At 43.9% G+C, this 20,613-nt stretch overlaps 1 protein-coding gene across 4 annotated transcripts in view; it reads right to left on the reverse strand.

Moving 5' to 3' along the window:
• Positions 1-16,465: 16,465 nt before the first annotated feature.
• Positions 16,466-20,613, reverse strand: part of LOC119845783 (probable tRNA methyltransferase 9B) — a 93,434-nt gene continuing 89,286 nt past the window's right edge. For 3 of the 4 annotated variants that reach the window (XM_043504397.1, XM_043504396.1, XM_043504398.1), the window contains one exon: positions 16,473-18,070. In XM_043504397.1, the coding sequence (XP_043360332.1) occupies positions 17,049-18,070 (1,022 nt within the window). In that variant the 3' untranslated portion in view covers positions 16,473-17,048. Of the gene's footprint in view, positions 18,071-20,613 lie in introns of all 4 variants that reach the window. The other variant, XM_043504399.1, reaches the window with a different exon arrangement.

The raw sequence follows: 20,613 nt of genomic DNA on the forward strand, positions 1-20,613 counted from the left end.
TGCTGTTCCTTAATAGCTCCCATATGTAGTTTTTGTCAGTTTATAAGTGGCTTTTCTAACTGTCATACCTGCAAAACTTATCCTAGGATCTGAAAATCCAGTTGGATTCTTTCCTTGTGTGTCATCACCAGTAATAAAGATGATGGTGGTTAAACTATGATTCCATTGGGATTGTAGAAATGTAACTGGGAGCATAACCTGGCCTCCAGCATCTCTTTTGTTGGTGATACATGAGCCGGAGCTGAAGCCAATTAAAGGATCATTTTTTATTGCAGTTGGCTTTACATAAGGATTTATGTGAAAAGGCAAGAACCCAGCTAGACTTTCAGGTCCCACACCAAGTTTACAGGGCTGGAAAATTTGATGACAACAGTCAGTGAGGGAAAAACAAAAAATCCCACAATGCCATTTCTTCAATTCTTTTTCAGAGTAGAGGCATGCTTTAAAATGAGTTCTTGCCACTTGTGTTCACTGAAGAACCAATGACAGTTTTGCATAAGAGAGATTTGCTCCAGTGTCCTGGCCAATTCCAACTCCAGCAACTATATTCTGTCTACCTAAAATTCCTCTGGTAGTTGAAGTTGTTCTTCCTCTTTTGAAAGTTTCTGGCACAGAGTATCTTTTTGCATTTTACTTGAAGGCAGCTGCATTGACATGGTGGATGAATAATCACAGAAATGTGGGTCTGGAAGGAACCTCAAGAGGTTATCAATCCCAGCCCTCCGCTGAAGCAGGACCAAGTAAACCTAGACCATCCATGACAGGTATTTATCCAACATGTTAAAAACCTCCAATGATGGGGATTCTACACCCTCCCTTGGAAGCCTATCCCTGAGCTTAATTACGCTTATAGTTAGAAAGTTTTTCCTAATATCTAACCTAAATCTCCCTTGCTGCAGATTAAGCCCCTTACTTTTTGTCCTGCCTTCAGCTGACATGGATAACCATTGATCACAATCCTCCGTATAACAGCCCTTAAAATGTGAAGTCTTTTCAGGTGCCCCCTCAATCTTTTCTCAAGATGAAACTTGCCCAGCTTTTTAACCTGTCCTCACAGGTGAGGTTTGCATAACTGTTTACTATTTTTATATATGCTCTCCTCTGCACACTCCAGTTTGTCCACATCTGTCCTAAAGTGTGACACCTAGAATTGGACACAGTACTCCAGCTGAGGTCTTAGCAGTGCCGAGTAGAGTGGGACAATTACTTCCTTTGTCTTACACGCAACACTCTGTTAATACACCTCAAAATTATATTGTCATAGTGCAAGCTGTTTTCATTTCTTGTAGGATGACTACAGTAGATGGTGAACCATCATTTTATCATTGTTGTCAATATTGAATTAGATTAATCCAACGGAGTAAATACTGTGAAAATGAACATTTCAACTGTTTTCTACTCCAGGGACAAATAGAGCATGATGAAAACAGTATGATAATTAATATTGGTTATAATACATCATGGCTTTTTCAGAAATCCGTCAGTTTTATTGTGCATGTTTAAATCCAAAAACCCCTTTAACTTCTGCACAGAACAGGGTGTAGAACATCAGATTTAATTTGCATTATTGTATTCAAAATGGAAATTAATCACATATTGGATCAATCCAGCTCTACATCTAGGCTCTAGTAGTGGATGTTGTAGCTGCTTCAGAGAAAGGTGCAGCAAACTCACCACTGTAGGCAGTTATGGAATAACATAGTCTCAGGAAATCTTCAAAACCATGATACAATCCTCCTGCCCAAAAATCATATCACTCTAAGCTAAGAAGGGGTTTTGGTCTCATGGCTATTTGCAGCATTTGGTTCTTCATAGACTCTTAACTGCCACTTCATTCCCCAATAGCAACAGCTGCAAAAGACAGGATGGTAAAACAACAGCAAAGTTATACCACCATCTTTCATCCATCTCTTGCCAGAAAGCTATAGTTTACCTTGTCAGATGCCAAGTTGGCCACAGGAAGCCAGGCATTCCTGGCCTCCATGCTCACTACTGCTACACATCTCTGCAAATGCCTAATTCATATAAAGAGTTGGTTGGTTGCAAATACAGCAGTAGAGTTGCAAAGCAACACAGGATGGTATGAGTCTATTGCCCTCATGCACTAGATGCCACTGGCTCCTCACTGAATACCACATCAAATCCCAGGTTCTAGTCTTAATGTTCAAGGCTCGCAAAGGTTGGGCCCAGGTTGCATCTGGACCTGCCTGTCCCTGACCAGTGTTGCTCAACAGGTTGTGCTCCTCAGAAACAATGGCATTGTTAAAAAGGGTGATTACGCAGTTGGGAAGCTGCTTTCTGGTTGGGTTTGATGCCCATATCATGCTCCTCAGTCCATAAATAACACAGCTACTCAAGTATCTTCCTGGGATAATGCTCTGACCATATCATACCCCCACCTTTTTGAATTCCTCTACTGGCTCCTTTGTTTTCCACCACATCAAGTTCAAGCTTCATGACCTCCTTTTCAATGTCCTTCACAGCTCTGCCCCTTCCACTTATCTGTTCCTCTCTCTTATTGTAACAAATCTTCTGATCTGTTGATTATACCAGCCATGAGCTGCTTTTTTGTTCACATCTTCTATCACTATTTTTAAACTGATTCATAGGGCCACTACCCTCCCCTTCAAATCTCTCTGCAAGAGCTCCTTGTTCAGGTGTCTACAAGAACGTAGGTAGAATTGGCTACCTGGTGGCAGGTTGGGGCAAAAAAACCCCACTTCCTGAGACTGACTCAGCTGCGAGGTTAGGATTCTTAGTATCACTTTTTCTGCTGAAAGCCATGCTGGACATGGAACTGAAGTGAATCTGTGTAGGCTGTACCTTATAGCTGCCTACCACCACATATGCATATGGGTGTATAGCTCAAATTTTGTAACTTTGTTTGCAAGTGGTGGGCCTGTCTTAGATGCTGTTGCAGTCTGCGCACACCATGTTCAATTGGCCTGAGCAACTGTGAGCGTTAAGCCTGCCCTGCATTGGCCTCCTCTACCAGGATGGATTAAGTGGGCAACGGAGTTTTTTAATGCCCTGCCTCTAGTTGATATCACTTCCGTCAACTTACCTGGCCTCTGAGACCATGTGGGATTCCATACCGAGACATACTTGGGCAGGAAAGTCTTTTTTGCTGCATTGGGCCCTTGGAAATACTCCACACCTCCCTCTCCCTACTGGAGAATGAGAACTTGGAGGGTTTTTTTATTTGGAAGGGTCATTATGGCCATTTTTCAGAGTAGCAGCCGTGTTAGTCTGTATTTGCAAAAATTGTTGCCCCTTATTGTTAGATATTTTAATTAGTTTTGTTATGCTGGACAATACCCCAAGAATGATGGTAAGGAAGGGGGATACAATAGAAGTATACGGCTGATCTGTGCTAAGTGTATTCTTTTAGTATTATTCCTGAGGTGAGAAAACACTAAGTTGCACTTTCATGATAAAGAGATTGCACTACAGTACTTGTATGAGGTGAACTGAAAAATACTATTTCTTGTCATTTTTACAATACAAATATTTGTAATAAAAAATATAAAGCGACCACTGTACACTTTGTATTGTGTTGTAATTGAAATGAATATTTGAAAACGTAGAAAAAATTCAAAAAATATTTAAATTTCAATTGATATTCTGTTGTTTAACAGTGCGATCAATCACAATTAATGTTTTTTAGTTAATCGCAAGAGTTAACTGCAATTGACAGCCCTAATTAAAATTCAAAATGACCTGGACAAACCGGAGAAATGGTCTGAAGAAAATAGGATGAAATTTAATAAGGACAAATGCAAAGTACTCCACTTAGGAAGGAACAATCAGTTGCACACACACAAAATGGGAAATGACTGCCTAGGAAGGAGTACTGCAGAAAGGGATCTGGGGGGTCATAGTGGATCACAAGCTAAATATGAGTCAACAATGTAACACAATTGAAAAAAGCAATCATCATTCTAGGATGTATTAGCAAGAGTGTTGTAAGCAAGATACAAGATGTAATTCTTCTGTTCTATTCTGCGCTGACCTGAACTGGAGTATTGTGTCCAGTTCTGGGCACCACATTTCAGGAAAGATGTGGACAAAGTGGAGACGGTCCAGAGAAGAGCAACAAAATGATGGAAGGTCTAGAAAACATGAGGGAAGATTGAAAAAAATGGGTTTGTTTAGTCTACAGAAGAGAAGACTGAGGGGGCTGGGGGGAAGAGAGACATAACAGTGAATAAAATGTTACAAGGTGGAAGGAGATACATTAGTCTTATTAACGTCTGTGGATAAGACAAGAAGCAATGGGCTTAAATTGCAGCAAGGGAGATTTAGGTTGGACATTAGGAAAAACTTCTTAACTGTCAGGGTAATTAAGCATTAGAATAAATTGTCTAGGAAGGTTGTGGAGTCTCTGTCATTGGAGATTTTTAAGAGTAGGTTGGACAAACACCTGTCAGACGGTCTAGATAATATTTAGTTCTGCCTTGAGTGTAGGGGACTGGACTAGATGATCTCTCAAGATCCCTTCCAGTCCTACAATTCTATAATACAGGACACTAATCGGCTGGAAGAGTTTGATTTTAAAATGTAGTTTGTTAAATAATTAATATGACCAAGACTGATGTGAGATACGTCCTCTTCTTTATAAAAGAAGCAGCCTAATTAGTATAGGTTAGAAGGCCAGGTGGATAAGAGAAGAATTCATTATCACAAATTCTTTCCAGCGCAGGAAATTCAAGATTTACAGTTCATTGACATAAAGTAATTGGTGTAATTCATCTTGTTGGATAGCGCTCCAGTATGCTTCAGCAATCCTTAATCCTTTGTGCTTAACAGTTTTTTGCCTGCACTAACAATTAGTGCTGCACAAAATTATTGCAGTCAATGACCCATAAGAGCCTAAAGTTGCAGTTCACAAGATAAAAACTAAGATGACAAATGTCAAATTCTAAACATTTCACTATTGACCTCTGAATATTTTGTTAATGTGGGTAGAAAGAAATAAATGTATTAGCAAGCAACAAGGAATTAACCTTCCACAATTGGGAATGTCCCATAGGATTATCAGCAATATATTGTACATATTTACCCTGTGTAATATATGATAATTTGGTCATACATCTCCAAAAAGACTAAGATCAAGGAGGCTTGCCATTTACTTGAATGGGACTTGGAAATCATGCAGAGAATTTTCTCTCCTGTGATTAAATTGAAAGGATTTTCTCTCAAAATTAGCCAGGTCACTCAGGGTCCTAAACCAATCAGCATTTTTTTTTTTTTTTTTTTTTTAGCACTTTGCTTTCCATGGCTGAAGAATTAGTTTATTTGCAATTAGGCCTTTGTCAGATTTGCTTGTACCACATTTACATGCAGTGTATATGATGAACTCCTAAAGAGTGATCAGGAATAGCTGCATCTTTTTAATAAGGTGAGAGACAAATGGGGTGATGTAGATACAGGATGCTGTATCATGTAAATGACTTTATTTACAGGAAGGTACGCTTTTAGGCTTGAGAGTTTAAAGTGCTCCCAATGCTCACTAAGTGCAATGGAAGTTTAGGATGCTCAGCATCTTGCAGGATCAAGCCCCTGAAGAGGACACAAAGGAGGGGATGCAAAGCTGTAACAAGTGTTGTAGTTGTGCTGGTCCATAAAACGCAGGAAAACATTTACAAAAAACTTCCAAGTAGAGCCTTGTGTGGGATTATTCTTTAATCCTGCTCCCACCCGCTCCTGCTGTTATGGCAGCAGATTCTGTGAGATCCCTAGGGATCCCAGGCTTACTGTAGGGTTCTACTTTCAAGTTCCTTGTTCAAAGCACTGAGTACCACTGTTTCTCTGTATCCTCTTTTTTCAACCGCTGTGGTGTGGTGAGCGTTTCCTACCACAACCAACTAAATCCTGTATCGCTGAGCTATTCTTGTGAAAGTCATCGTTCCAGTCACACTGGTGAGGTCAACCAGACTCACTCTTAGGTCTGGTAGGCAGGTACCAGTGCATCTATAGTTGCCTACATTGACAAAAGGGAGCCATTTGCAGCTCAGAGAAGTGTCTCCATTCTTCCTCAATGGGGAACTTCTGCCCCGAGACATTAGAAAGAAGCTTAATCAGCTGTAAGTGTCTCAGTTCCTCTTTTTAATAGCTGTAAGCACTTAGGCCTGGATCCACACAGGGACCTGGGTTTTGCAACACACAATGTTGTCCCATCTGATTTTCAGGTGCCTAGAAAAATCACTGGAACAATGCGTGTCACAAAGCCTGAGTTTCACTCCCTATGCAACAAATGGGGAGAGCTAGGTGCCTAGGAATGCAGTCCACAGAAGCCAGCATGCTAGGTAGGGAGCCACCTAAGTTGGCCACTGAGAGATGCTAATGACAGGGGTGAGTGCTAAGTCTCACCCCTCTCAGGTAGGTGCCTGTCTCTGCTAGCAAGCCACAACTGGGAATCCCTCTCTTGGTGTCAGGTGGCTTAGGGACCCAAGACATTTCTTATGAGAATGAGTTAGGCTGTGCCTCACTCCTTGCTGAATAGCCAGAGGAGGTGGTACCCACCTTATAACTTTTATCCCAGTGTTTCGCAGGCTCATCCAGGCTGTGGAAGACCCTGGTTCAATTCCCCCCTCTTCCTGACTGGGGAAAAACAGATTTGAACAGGGCATCTCCCACCAGTGAGGAGCATAGAGCATGCTCTAACCACTGAGCTATGGGCTTATCTGATGTAAGGCTCCCTCAGTCTCTCCTATTGAAGCTGTTCCAGTTTGGATAAATAATTAAAGAGCAATTGGAATCAATGTAGTGGATTCTAGGTCTTCCACCTCCCAGGTGAGGGCCCCAGCCACCAGACTATAGGGTCATTCTCTCTCACTCTCTGGCTCAGTAACAACTCACAGTAGCATCTAAAACTAGCCTAATTCAATTAATTTTATTATATTTATTACCTTTGCTATGTTATTCACAAAGTTCCCACTGTGATTATAATTGCTCTGATACTAGTTCCTAGCATTAGTATTGAAGTCTTACTACATATGCTGTGCTCTGTTGAGGGTCACTTTAAACTGTCTCTGTGCCACCCGATTCTAATGACTAGCAAGCTGCGGACGAGCATGAACCCCAGCTGCTTTACAACTGAATTTTAAATGTTTTAATTGATTGTCAGTAAATTGGGGAGGGGAGCAAGAGCAGATGGTGCTTGCTCTCCATGAAACCAAACAGGAGGGAAGAAACAGAAGCGGGGATAGGATGTTGATGGGAGGGACAGTCACAGGCCAATTCACTATAATTAGTGGGAGGCTCCAACTCAAAAAGGCTGGGAACCACTGCTTTGTAGCTATTTCTGAAGCTCATCAAGCTGCTGTTCACTGTGCATTTCAAGCTGGTTTCTGTTTTGTTGAAAGGTCACATGCCACTGTGCAATAAAAGCCATTTTCAATTAGCATTGTAGCAAAGTTGTCTGGAGCTTTCTTGATCCAGCTGGGAAAATTGTAGGGAAAAAAAAAAACCCAACCTTTTAGCCTAGGAGAGCTCACATCTTAACAGATTGCTTCTCATGAACATTTTGCTTTTTGCTAGTGATATCAGACAGCCCTGGAGTAAAAGACAGTTACTTTTTCCATAACTGGTGTTCTTCAAGATGTGTTGCTCATGTCCATTCCATATTAGGTGTGTGTGCTCGCCACATGAACTGGTGCCGGAAGTTTTTCCCTCAGCAGTATCCATAGTGGACCGGTTCTAGTACCCCCTGGAGAGGAGCCCACATGGCACGATGTAAGGGGCGCCGCCAGCTCCCCCCACCATAAGTTCCCTCTTGCCGGAAACTCCGACTGTGGGGAAGGAGGGCAGGTTGTGGAATGAACATGATCAACGCATCTCGAAGAACACCAGTTACAGAAAAGGTAACTGTCTTTTCTTCTTCAAGTGCTTGCTCATGTCCATTCTATATTAGGTGACTCCAAAACAGTATCCCTGGAGTGGGTAGGAGTTCACATACATGTAGATTCCAACACAGTTCTGCTGAACCTAGTGTCGTCTCTGGCTTGCTGAGTGATGGCATAATGAGTGGTACACATGTGGACAGAGGACCACATTGCGGCTCTACAGATGTCCTGGATAGGGATGTGTGCCAGGAAGGCCGCCGAAGACACCTGCGCTTTCAAGTGGGCTCTGACAATCGGCAGCAGCAGAACACTTACCAGGTCATAACAGGTCCTTACACACAAGGTAATCCAATTGGAAATCCTCTGCGAGGACACTGGGTAACCCTTCATCCTATCTGCTGTAGCAATGAGGAATTGGTTCAATTTATGGAAAGGCAGGTATGGGACCAAGGCCCTCCGGACATCCCGGGCGTGAAGATGCCTCTCTTCATTGGTCTTGTGCGCTTTGGGACAGAACCCTGGGAGGAAGATGTCCTGGTTCATATTGGAGTTGGAGACCACCTTTGGCAGGAAGGCCAGGTAGGGCTGCAGCTGAACTTTATCTTTGCAGAAGACCATGTATGGAGGCTCTGAGGTCAAGGCTTTAAATTTCGGAGACCCGTTTCACCGACGTCATTGCCACCAGGAACACAACCTTCCATAAAAAGTTAAAGTAGTATGGGCTGGATGAATGAACTATAAGGTGGACAGAAAGGTGGCTAGATTGTCAGGCTCAATGGGTAGTGATCAATGGCTCCATGTCTAGTTGGCAGCCGGTATCAAGTGGAGTGCCCCAAGGGTCAGTCGTTGGGCCGGTTTTGTTCAATATCTTCATAAATGATCTGGAGGATGGTGTGGATTGCACCCTCAGCAAGTTTGCAGATGACATTAAACTGGGAGGAGAGGTAGATATGCTGGAGGATAGGGATAGGATACAGAGGGACCTGGACAAATTAGAGGATTGGGCCAAAAGAAATCTGATGAGGTTCAACAAGGACAAGTGCAGAGTCCTGCACTTAGGACAGAAGAATCCCATGCACTGCTACAGGTTAGGGACCGAATGGGTAGGCAGCAGTTCTGCACAAAAGGACCTAGGGGTTACAGTGGATGAGAAGCTGGATATGAGTCAATGTGCCCTTGTTGCCAAGGTCAATGGCATTTTGGGATGTATAAGTAGGGGCATTGCCAGCAGATTGAGGGATGTGATCCTTCCCTTCTATTCAACATTGGTGAGGTCTCATCTGAAGTACTGTGTCCAGTTTTGGGCCCTACACTACAAGAAGGATGTGGAAAAATTGGAAAACGTCCAGCGGTGGGCAACAAAAATGATGAGGGGACTGGAACACATGACTTATGAGGAGAGGCTGAGGGAACTGAGATTGTTTAGTCTGCAGAAAAGAAGAATGAGGCGGGATTTGAGAGCTGCTTTCAACTACCTGAAAGAGGGTTCCAAAGAGGATGGATCTAGACTGTTCTCAGTGGTAGCAGATGACAGAAGGAGTAATGGTCTCAAGTTGCAGTGGAGGAGGTTTAGGTTGGATATTAAGAAAAACTTTTTCACTAGGAGGGTGGTGAAACACTGGAATGCGTTACCTAGGGAGGTGGTGGAATCTCCTTCCTTAGAAGTTTTTAAGGTCAGGCTTGACAAAGCCCTGGCTGGGATGATTTAGTTGGGGATTGGTCCTGCTTTGAGCAGGGGATTGGACTAGATGACCTCCTGAGGTCCCTTCCAACCCTGATATTCTATGATTCTATGACAGGTTGGAAAGGAAGCGGGAACCCAGCAGTTCAAAAAGGTGGGCCAGTGAGCCTAGAGAGGACTAAGTTAAGATCCCACTGTGAGACCAGTGGGAAAACCTCCTCCACTTGGCCAGGTAAGTCAGTCTAGTTGAGGGTTTCCTACTTTCCAGGAGGACCCATTGGACCCCTTCCAAACAGGTCCACTCCTCTGGGTTCAGCCACACAGCAGCCACACTGAGAGAGGTGGAGAGAGCCAAGGTTGGGTGTAAGAGCCAACTGTAGTCCTGTGACAGCAAGTCCAGTCAGTTGGGCGGGGCCCAGGGAGGGGCTGCTGTCAAGTTCATGAGCGTGCCGAACCAATGCTGGTGAGGCCACGCCGGGGTGATCATGACAATCTGGGCTTTGTCTCTCTTGATCCTTACCAGGGCCATGCTGATGAGTGGAATCAGAGGGAATGTGTATATCAGGCTCCCTAACAGGAGGAAGGCATTGGAGGAGAGAGCCATTGCTCAGACTTTGCCTTGATCAAAACCGGTGGCATATCCTGTTCTGTCTGGTAGCAAACAGGTCCACTTGGGGAGTTCCCCACCTTTGGAAGATCATGCAGGCTACCTCTGTATGGAGTGACCACTTGTGGTGAGAGGAGAGTTGCCTGCTGAGCTGGACCACCAGCAATTCCTGATGCCGAGAAGGTGACGAGCTTCCAGGTGGATTTTGTGGCTGATGCAGAAGTCCCAGAAATGGAGCGTCTCTTGGCAGAGAGTCAATGGATGTGCTACCCCTTGCCTGTTGATGTAGAACACCGAGGCTGTGTTGTTCGTCAGGACTTGTACCACCTTATCCAACAGGTGGGGCAGGAAGACTCTGCATGCTAGCCAGACTGCTCGGAGCTCTTTGACATTTATGTGCAACAATGCCTCCTCAGAGGAGCACATCCCCATAGTTTGGAGAATGCCGAGATGCGCACCCCAGCCAAAGTCCGAGGCATCTGACATCTGCTTGATGGGAGTAAGGAACCCCCTCCAGGACTGTCCTCCAGTTGGTCCACCATCGCAGCAAGGTAAGTATTGCCTGGGAAATGGTAACTATCTTTTCCAGGGGGTCTCGGAACTGGGAACAGACCATCCCCAGCCATTGTTGCAGGGGCGCATCCAGAGCTTGGCATGGCGGACCATGTGGCCCAGCAGGCAGACAGATAGATCCTGGCTGTAGTCAGAGGGAATGTGGAGACTTCCGTGATGAGGTTCGTCAATGTATGGAATCTTTCCAGCAGCAGGAACACTCTGGCGCAGGTCGAGTCGAGGACAGCTCCGATAAACTCTATCCTCTGCACTGGCACCAACGTTTACTTTTTGTCATTTACCAGTAGGCCCAGAGAGCGGCACGTGGCTTGAAGTATCACAACATCCCTCTAGACTTGAGACCTGGAGCTACCCTTGACAAGCCAGTCATCAAGGTACAGGTAGATCTGGATGCCCCAGCACCTGAGGTAAGCCGCTGCCACTGACATGCACTTGGTAAACACTTTCGGTGCCGTCGCCAGACCAAATGGGAAGACTGTAATCTGGAAGTGGTGGGGGTCCCACCGTAACCCAGAGGAAGAGTCTGTGTCCTTGAAAAATCACAATGTGGAAGTATGAGTCCTTCAAGTTGAGGGCGTCATACCAGTGTCCTGGATCCAGGAAGGGATAATAGAAGCCAGAGAGACCATGCAGAATTTTACTGCAGCAACCCCTTTATCTCCTGTGCTATGAGGCTCTTGGGAGAGGGGTCCCTGAAGAGGGATGGGGAAGGGGGGTAGAAAGGAACTGTAGCATATAATCCTGCTCCACTGTGCTGAGGACCCTGCTGTCTGAAGTTACAGCTGCCCAAGCAGGGAGGAAAAGGGAAAGGTGGATCTGGGAATAGTCTGGTAGGTCGCTCTCAGGCATACCCTCAAAACGAGCATTTGGCCCCTTGTTGCGGGTCGATCCCGACTGGGTAGAGGCAGGTGGCTCGGGTGGTGCTTGTAGCCCTTGACTCGTTTGTGGGGCTGGTCTGCCAAGGCTGGCTACCCTGGCTCTCAGGCTTCTGTGGTTTAAACTGCTTACACACTGGGGCTGGGACGTAGAGATCCAGGGTTTTCAGGGTGGTGTGGGAGTCCTTGAGGCCATGCAACTTGGTGCCTGTTTGCTCTGCAAACGGGCACTGCTGTCAAAGGGCAAGTCCTGAAACGACTGCTGGGCCTTGGTGGACAACCCAGAGAGAAGCAGACAGGAGGCTCACTGCATAGACACAGCAGAAGCCATGGTATGGGCAGCAGCATCAGCAGTACCTGATGCCACCTGGAGGGCTACCCTGGCCGCAGTCATGCCCTCATTGAGGATCACTTGGAAATCCTTCTTAGAAGCCTCAGGGAGCGACCCTTCGAATTTGGCCATGGCTTGCCACAAATTAAAGTCATATCGGCCAAGGAGGGTTTGGTGGTTGGCCACTCTCAGCTGAAGGCTGGAAGACGAATAAACCTTACGTCCAAAGAGATCCAGCCTCCTCAAGTCTTTATTTTTGGGGGTGGCCCAGGTTGTCCTTGCCTCTCCTTGTGGTTAACTGCCTCAACCACAAGGGAATTAGGGGCTGGGTGGAAATATAAAGTACTCATGCCCTTTGGTTGGAACGAAGAACTTGTGTTCGGCCCTTTTAGAGATAGGGGACAGGGAAGAGGGGGTCTGCCACAGGGCATTAGTGATTTTGAAAACCCCTTCATGAAGGGGTAGAGCCACCCTGGCAGGAGCTGAGGAGCAGAGGACGTCAAACAGAGAATCTGACGGCTCTTCCAGTTCCTCTACCTGAAGCCCCAGGTTAGACGCGACCCTCTTCAAAAGTCCCTGGTGCACTTCAGCGTCATCCTGAGGAACTGGCAGAGGGAGCCCCGTGATAGCCTCGTCCAGCGATGATGATGCCACGGGAACCTCCATGTCCATTGGTGGTCCAGCAGCTTGCTGCCCTGGGTCCTCCTGAACCTGTGGGGTCTTACCCCCCAAAGCCTTGAGCACTGGAGGGGATGGGATACCGAGGCTGCTGGCTTCTTCAAGGCTCCTGACACAAATCAGGCAGCCTGGGAAGATTGGGTGAACCACCAAGGGTTCCATGGATACCATGGCACCAGCCACTGCACTTGGGGCCACTGGACAGGTTTCGGTGCTGATAACATAGTTGGCACTGCTGTACCGGGGCTTGTCCCGCAGCCAAGGAAACATGCTCTGAGCCAGGGCCACCAGCCGAGCAGTCAGTACTGGATGACCAGGACCAGGCTGAGCGGAGCTTCTTGTCCGACTGGAGCTGGTTGCTGCATCCCAAAGCTGACCTGTCTGAGTGAGACTGACTTGGTCAGGTTCTCACGGATCGATGGTGTTCGGGGGATCTGCAGTGGATACCCAGCGATCCATACCTCCCGCTACTCGACTGGTACTGGGATGTCGAACGGGACCAGGAGCTACTATGGGCCAGTTGCTGGATCGTCCTGAGTAGGGCGACCTCCTTCTTGGGGACAGGCGATGATGGCCCAGCAATCAGTGGTCTCTGGTGCCCGATCGGTCCTGGGATCATACTGGGCCCTTGGAGATGGTCGGGGCTGGTCCCGGAGTTCTTGCCGGGTGGCACGTGCCTCACAGGGTCTGTGCCAATCTACCAGTGAGGTACGCCTTGATTCCCTCGATTGGTGCCCCCGCTGTGGGGACTGAAGAGGGCTCCACTGAGCCTGCATCTCCAGTCCTGATGCGTGGCGGCTGAACACTGGCAGGACGTCCCTCTCAATGGGGAATGGTGCTGCTGAGGCAGGGACATACACACAGGTCCTAACGCAGGTTTTCCCTGAGACCAGGGTACCGCTGGAGCTATTGTGGGCAGCACCAGGAACGTCAGGATCTCCTGAGCCACTTGAAGAGCTTCGGGCATCGATGGCACCTGAAGCTGGCTAGGGCCTGCACCGCTATTTGGGGTCTCAGGCGAAGCATGGGATGGGCTATGCTGCTTGACTTGAGCTGGGGCCCGAGTTCCCAATGGGGGCTTTGGGCTGTCCAGCACAGGCTAACCCCCAGCCCTCTCCTCCTCCCAGTGTTTTTCGGCTTCTTCACCAGAGCCGTGGAAAGAGACTAACTGGTGTTAGTTTGGAACTAACGGAGCACTGTGCACGGAGGCTGCGGCTGCTCTGGTGCCAGAGTGAGTGCTGACTCCATTAGGAGTGCTCTTAGACAGATATCGCGCTCCTTCTTCATCCTAGGTTTAAAGGACTTGCAGATACGGCACTTGTCACTTATGTGCCCCTTGCCTAAGCACCTTAGGCAGCTGGTATGTGGATCGCTAACGGACATAGGCCGTTTGCAACGATTGAAGGGCTTATAGCCTGGGGACCAGGGTGTGCCCCATCAGAGTCCTGTTTGGGACTAACAAAAAGTTGAGAACTACTACTAAGGGTAACTAAGAAACTACTAACTATATACAAATATATTACAGGTTTTCAAAGTTCACAAGAACAGAAAATGAAACAACACTAGCCGAAGCAGCAGATGTTCCAGCACCGTCACTGGCAGCAAGAAGCAACTGAAGGTGGGGGCAGCCAGTGGTGCCCCTTATACCGTGCCATGCGGGCGCCACTCCAGGGGGCACCAGAGCCATACCCCTAAGGATACTGCCGTGAAAATGGAAAAAGGGATAAAGGAAATTTAAACGCAGACAACTTAGTTTACTTAGGAATAGAGCAAAAGTCAGGCTAGCTCTAACTCTAATAATGCGAGACTTTACAGCAGGGCCTGGGCTAGTGGGAAACAAGTGGAAAAACTGTAAGAGATGCTGTTTTGACCTTGTGTTAGATAAAAATGAAATGCAGACTGTAGCAGGAACTGCTTAAGAATAGATATCAGGAAGGAATATGTATAAACAAGACGCGGCTGTTGATCATTATTTATGCAACAAAAGGTATAAATTCTTGCCCTAATTGTTTATCTGGCGGAGTCCTGCCTAGGAAGGGGGAAGCCCTGTCCGTGCGCACTCTCCCCCTTGCAATTGCTTGAAAATAAACTGCCTCTGATTTTTTGCAAACAACCTAAAAGTGAAAACTGTGTTTTTCTTCCACACTGCTGAGAGAAAAACTTCTGGCACCGGTGCATGTGGCTAGCACACACACCTAGTATGGAATGGACATGAGCAAGCACTCCAAGAACTCCATCTTTTCTTATATAGAAAATGCATATTCAGATAAAAGAAAAGGAGGACTTGTGGCACCTTAGAGATGACTAAAATTTATTTGAGCATAAGCTTTCGTGAGCTACAGCTCACTTCATCGGATGCATTCAGTGGAAAATACAGTGGGGAGATTTATATACACAGAGAATATGAAACAATGGGTGTTACCATACACACTGTAATGAGAGTGATCAGGTAAGGTGAGCTATTACCAGCAGGAGAGCGGGGGGCGGGGGGGGGGGGAAGAAACCTTTCAATCACTACAAAAGGTTTCCCCCCCCCCCCCCCGCTCTCCTGCTGGTAATGGACCATCTGTGGACCATCAGTGGTCATGAACTAGAGCCTCAGATCTGCTGTCCTAATGCATGCAGAGGTCTAGTATATTCCAAGATGGATTTTTTATTTTTTTTTTTTGCTTATGTTTACAGCTGTGCAGCTGCATTAAAACTGAGCCCTATAGCCACTACTGGTGAACATTGACAGAGTATATGGGCACAGTCCTATTGAATTATTACATTAAAGTAGAACGACATCACTGCCACTTAATACATTATAAAGTCACAGTTGGGGAAACTATTAAAATCCTTTCACTGTGGAACAATGATATAACATAATTATAACTGTATTTATATTTTGAAGCTAATAATGATTTTTTGTTCATTTGCACGAAAGTACTATCATGGGAAAAAGCCCAATATTATGGAAACAGACACTATGGATGGAAGAGACCAATTAGATTAAGCAGTCTGTTTCCCTGCAAATATAATATGTAGCACAGTACTCTGCAGATTACATAAATTCTATTTCAGGAAGTAGAGAAAATTTCATTAGAGATATTACAGCCAAATTGAATTAAAGTTACATTAAAAACATTCAGATTACTGTACAGTTCCTTACTACTCTTTAAGATACAATATACATCAGGCTAAATTCTTAGTAAGACACATTAAGAATTTCCTAAGCATTGGACATGACAGTGTCTTTCCCCAGAAAACAGGATTACTTTTTGGTTTTGTGATTCCAGAACCTAAAGAAAAAAAACTAGCGAAAACCTTTGGACAAGAACACAAACCACCTAAAGCAGTGACCATTAGGGACAGCAATAACTGATGATTTTTGCCACTGACCTGCTATGTGGCTTTGAGCAAGTTTCCCTATCTGTAAACAGGAATAATGAAACTTACCTCCTTTGTTGAAGACTTTGTCTATAGATGAAAAAAGTCTTAAAACCATAACTATTGCATGCTAGTGTTGATAAATACTATTTCCTTGCATTCACCTTTTGTCATCCAAGCATTTTTCTGTATCATCATCATTCATTTTAGCAATTTAAATGGCTTATTAAGAATTCCTTGGATTCTTCTCCCAGATTTTGTGACAAGAGAGGAAGAGGATTTTTGTTTTGAACATACATGTCAAACTCAGAGAAATACACAGATTTAAGATTTATTGGGTGGTGGTGGGGGGAGGTTATGTTGTGATATGTACTTGAGTAGGTCCATTGTATTCTTACCTGTGACAGTTAGGGGGCAACAGATGAGTTGTCTTAAACTTATCTGACTGGGTGTCCCCAGCTACTGTCTCTGGTACTTGGGTTTTATATATATATATATATATATATATATATATATATGGTACTTTTATGAGGACTGTCTCTGTACTGTGACTTGAGGTATCATATAGAATGATAAGCAGACTGTAATAAAATAATGAATCCTTCTCAAAAGTACCATCAGCCTTATATTACTCCAAGCCCCAACACATAATACATTTTAAATATAAAAAGACATTAAAGATAATAATTATAAATGAATAACAAACATCTTTAATATTCATATAGAAACATCGCAACAGGAAAAACTTATAAATGCATTTTAACTATTCTAAAACAACAAAAAGCAAAACTGACAGCTACTATTAAAAAGCCATGGAAAAATGTATCCAACCTGAAATCGTATCCAATGCATCTTAAAATGTATCCAATCTGAAATTACCATTATAGAAGGAAATGTTTCTATAAAATGATTTTAAAAGGGTATATGACTGTGACAGTCAAGTACAAAACAAAAGAAACAAAGTCACAGAGAGAGTCAAAGCACAAGATAGGGATAAAAAGCTTGGGGGACGATTTCAAATACCAAGCACCGAACTCCCATTGACTTTCAAATACAGTCAGGCATCTGTACCTTTGAAAATCTTCCCCTAGATCTTCCACACATGAATCTTTTCTGCAATCACACACCAATTTGCATGGTCAAAGTATGAATGAATAACATGGAGCTCAGGAACATGATGTTCTATCAGTTCAACCAACTCCCCTTCTTTAAAAACATGGTAGTACCTAAGACAAGCCCCATTTGGACTCTTTTGCAGCTGTTTGTTCCGTGTGGCCATGGAACAATCATTGTCTTTATCCTGTAGAGAGCTGTCGGTTTTGCTTCTGTTTTGGAGTTTGCGGAAAGCTGATTGTTTTGGATGATAATCTATTTTAAGTTGCTGTTTGATATCTTTTTGATGGGAAAGCAGGTCAGGTAAACACACTCTGCTGCAGTCATGAATTATAGCTGGAGACATTGGGTGCTGCTTAGTGTCCTGGCCTAATTCTGAACAACAACTTTTGAAAGGCACTGGATGAAATATCATAGTTGACCCTGGTTCTACAGCTACTTCAGAAGCCTTATCTTCAGAATTCTGCCTGCAACGCAAAGACAAGTTGGAAATATGCTTCATGAAGCCAACTTGCCTGATTTGTTCAAAAAGCTTTCCCCTGTTTGATTCATCCAGCTGAATATTGCAATTGGAAAATGTGCTAAGCTCTCTTTGGTGCCACTGATTACTCAAGTCTAATACTGAATCAAGTGATCTCGAAAAGAGAGACCATCTCACGGATTTTTCAAATAAGTTTTGCATGGTTTCCTTCTCCCGCACAAAGGATGAGCTTCTTGCTTTCAAAGTGCCAGCTAACTTAGTGGAGTGTTGGTCCAAAGCCAGCCTTTTGTCCTTTAGATTAATTGATTTCTGTATTCCACATGAACAAGTGTTACTCAAGGTCCAGGAAGGTGGTGAAGGATTCCAAGGAACAAAGACATCCTGCTTTTCAAATTTTCGCCGTTTTTGCTCCATTGCCCACACGTATATCATCATCTGGCCACCTACTCTCAAAGTGCGAGCCATCTCCTTTATTGCTCGCACGCGCCGCTCCTTTGTTGAAAAATGGTGGATCACTGGAATAGAACATATAAAGTGAATAAATATCCATCAAGTCACTAATGAATAGAACACGGAAAAATACTGGTTCTGACACATTTGCTTGAACCCCAGGAAAGGATCATCCGTCTTCTACTGTACTACACAATGCTACCACCTTTCCCTATGTGAAAGGAACTCAGAGCAGATTTTATAAATACAATAAAATTAAAATGCATGTTTTAGTGCTAGTGACAAGTTCCAGATTGACAGCAACTGCAGTTCCACTTACTCACAAAATAAGTAAAAAACTGGTAGCTTCCCTATTTTTTACCCTGTTAGCATGGCTCAACTGTGGTCTGAAGAGAGTGCTTTTAAAGGAATAGGGGTCCACCCATTCTTTATAAATTTACTCCAATAAGAGTGACACAAGGATGCCAATTATTGTGACATGGACACCTGTTAAATAAAAACTGGACTGAAATCACCTACTCATTTTGCTTAAGTAATTGAACAGCCATCGAACAACTAATACAATAAAGAAAAGGAGTACTTGTGGCACCTTAGAGACTAACAAATTTATTTGAGCATAAGCTTTTGTGAGCTACAACTCACTTCATCGGATGCATTCGATGAAGTGAGCTGTAGCTCACGAAAGCTTATGCTCAAATAAATGTGTTAGTCTCTAAGGTGCCACAAGTACTCCTTTTCTTTTTGTGAATACAGACTAACACGGCTGCTACTCTGAAACCTGTCATAATACATTAAAGATAATCTGTCACTACCAGTTCTGGGTGAATTTAAACCATTGACATAGCAGTGAAACAATCCATAGCCAATTACCAGTCATCTAGTCTTGCTAGTTCACAGTGTTAAAGATAACTTGTTGAATAATTACAGTCCTATTTTTATTTAGTAAAATATATATGCTATTATCAATAGTTAAAGTATAGTGAGCCCTTGATAGTTACAGTAGCATAAAGATTTTTGTTACCTCATTGGTAAAGTGTTTTGAGATCTACTGATAAGAAGTGCTATATTATTATTTTACTATGATATGGTCTTGTTTTTACGTTCATAAATTTCTGAACCATTCACCTTCACAGCTGAAATTCTCCATGCTTGATCCAAAATCCTTTAGGCCACATTTAAGTTATGAGAAAATGAAAAATAAATACATTTTCCTATCACAAAAAATCATCATCTCACTCTTTTAGACAACACTACTGAAAAAAAATGGCTGAAGTTTGAAACTTAACATGGCCATAGTCCTCACTGAAGCCAAGTGTGAAAACAAATTAGTTTTGATTAAACAAAGATTTAACTATTTGAAGATTGCATAATGAGTATGCACAGTAGCGATATTCCTATGTCTACAAGTCTCCCGTGATGCTGTGTCTGGGTGGACAGTTATTTACAGAATATTGCAATAAATAGTTGTCACTGGGTGGGCCAAATTCTGAAGTCAAACTCAGGCAAATCCCCCAAAGACTTTACCCACAAAAGCTTTGCTTGAGTCAGAACTGAGTTCAGGATTTGACTGACATCAGTAAAAAATGTGCCCAAATACCACCTGCGTAGGGCTCAGGATTTGGCACAGCATTTTGCCTGAGTGAACACTGAGGGCCAGATTCTGATCTTAATTATACTGGAGAAATTCCATGGTAGACAATAACAGATATCAGATTCTGGTATAGAGTAGGGATTTCAGGATTTGGTTGATTGGTAATAGGGGTATGAATTCCATATTTACATTGAAGGCAAGGTATAACTAAGGAGCAGTCAAGGATTTTAGCAGTAGTGGCAGAGAGAAAAGGACTAATATTAAAGAAGTTGTGCAAGATGGAGCAACCAAATTTGATGCAAGTCTGGATATGGAAAGATGAGAGAGAGAGAAATCAAACAGAACATCAAGGTTGTGAACATGTGTGATGGGGAAGATGCTGAACACAAGCTATGACTACACATCTTCATGAGATCTGGGTATGGTTTTGCTCAATGTGCATTACTTGTTGTTTTTATCCAACCTGTTCCCTAAATTTTCTTTAGTGAAAATGCCCATACAAATTACTGCCTGTGTTTTTATGCACTATCACCTCAAACTTCGGTGATAAAGTAGCTTTGGGTTATAGTGCTGAAATGCTTGCCCCCATATGCAAATTATACATCTCACTGGGAAAAACTGTCTCCCCCTTTCAGAAATATTTGTGCACAAATGCTGGCAGCATAGCTAGATGTTCAGCACATCCTTATCTGACAGGGTGAGCAATGTCCAGTCAGATCTGCTTTCCTTCAGAGAAAAGAAAAAAAAAAAAAGATACTTCTACAATGAAAAGAACAACAGCATGGAATCAAGCTAAAATAGGGAAACACTGCCTGAAATGAATGATGAATTCACCTTCTCTGCAGCAATGAGACGATCAAAAGCTAATCTTTAAAGAAATAGGCTCTTTCAGCATCTAGTTATTCAGCTACTCTGCCTGTATGTTTCACTGGTTCTCGAAGAACAGAAATCAATTCCAAAAATGCTCAAATTCTACAGCAATAGCTGAGAGTCTGACATTGAAACATTATGGTCATT

Source organism: Dermochelys coriacea, chromosome 1 (assembly GCF_009764565.3).
Source record: "Dermochelys coriacea isolate rDerCor1 chromosome 1, rDerCor1.pri.v4, whole genome shotgun sequence".
In the NCBI taxonomy this organism is placed as follows: Eukaryota; Metazoa; Chordata; order Testudines; family Dermochelyidae; genus Dermochelys; species Dermochelys coriacea.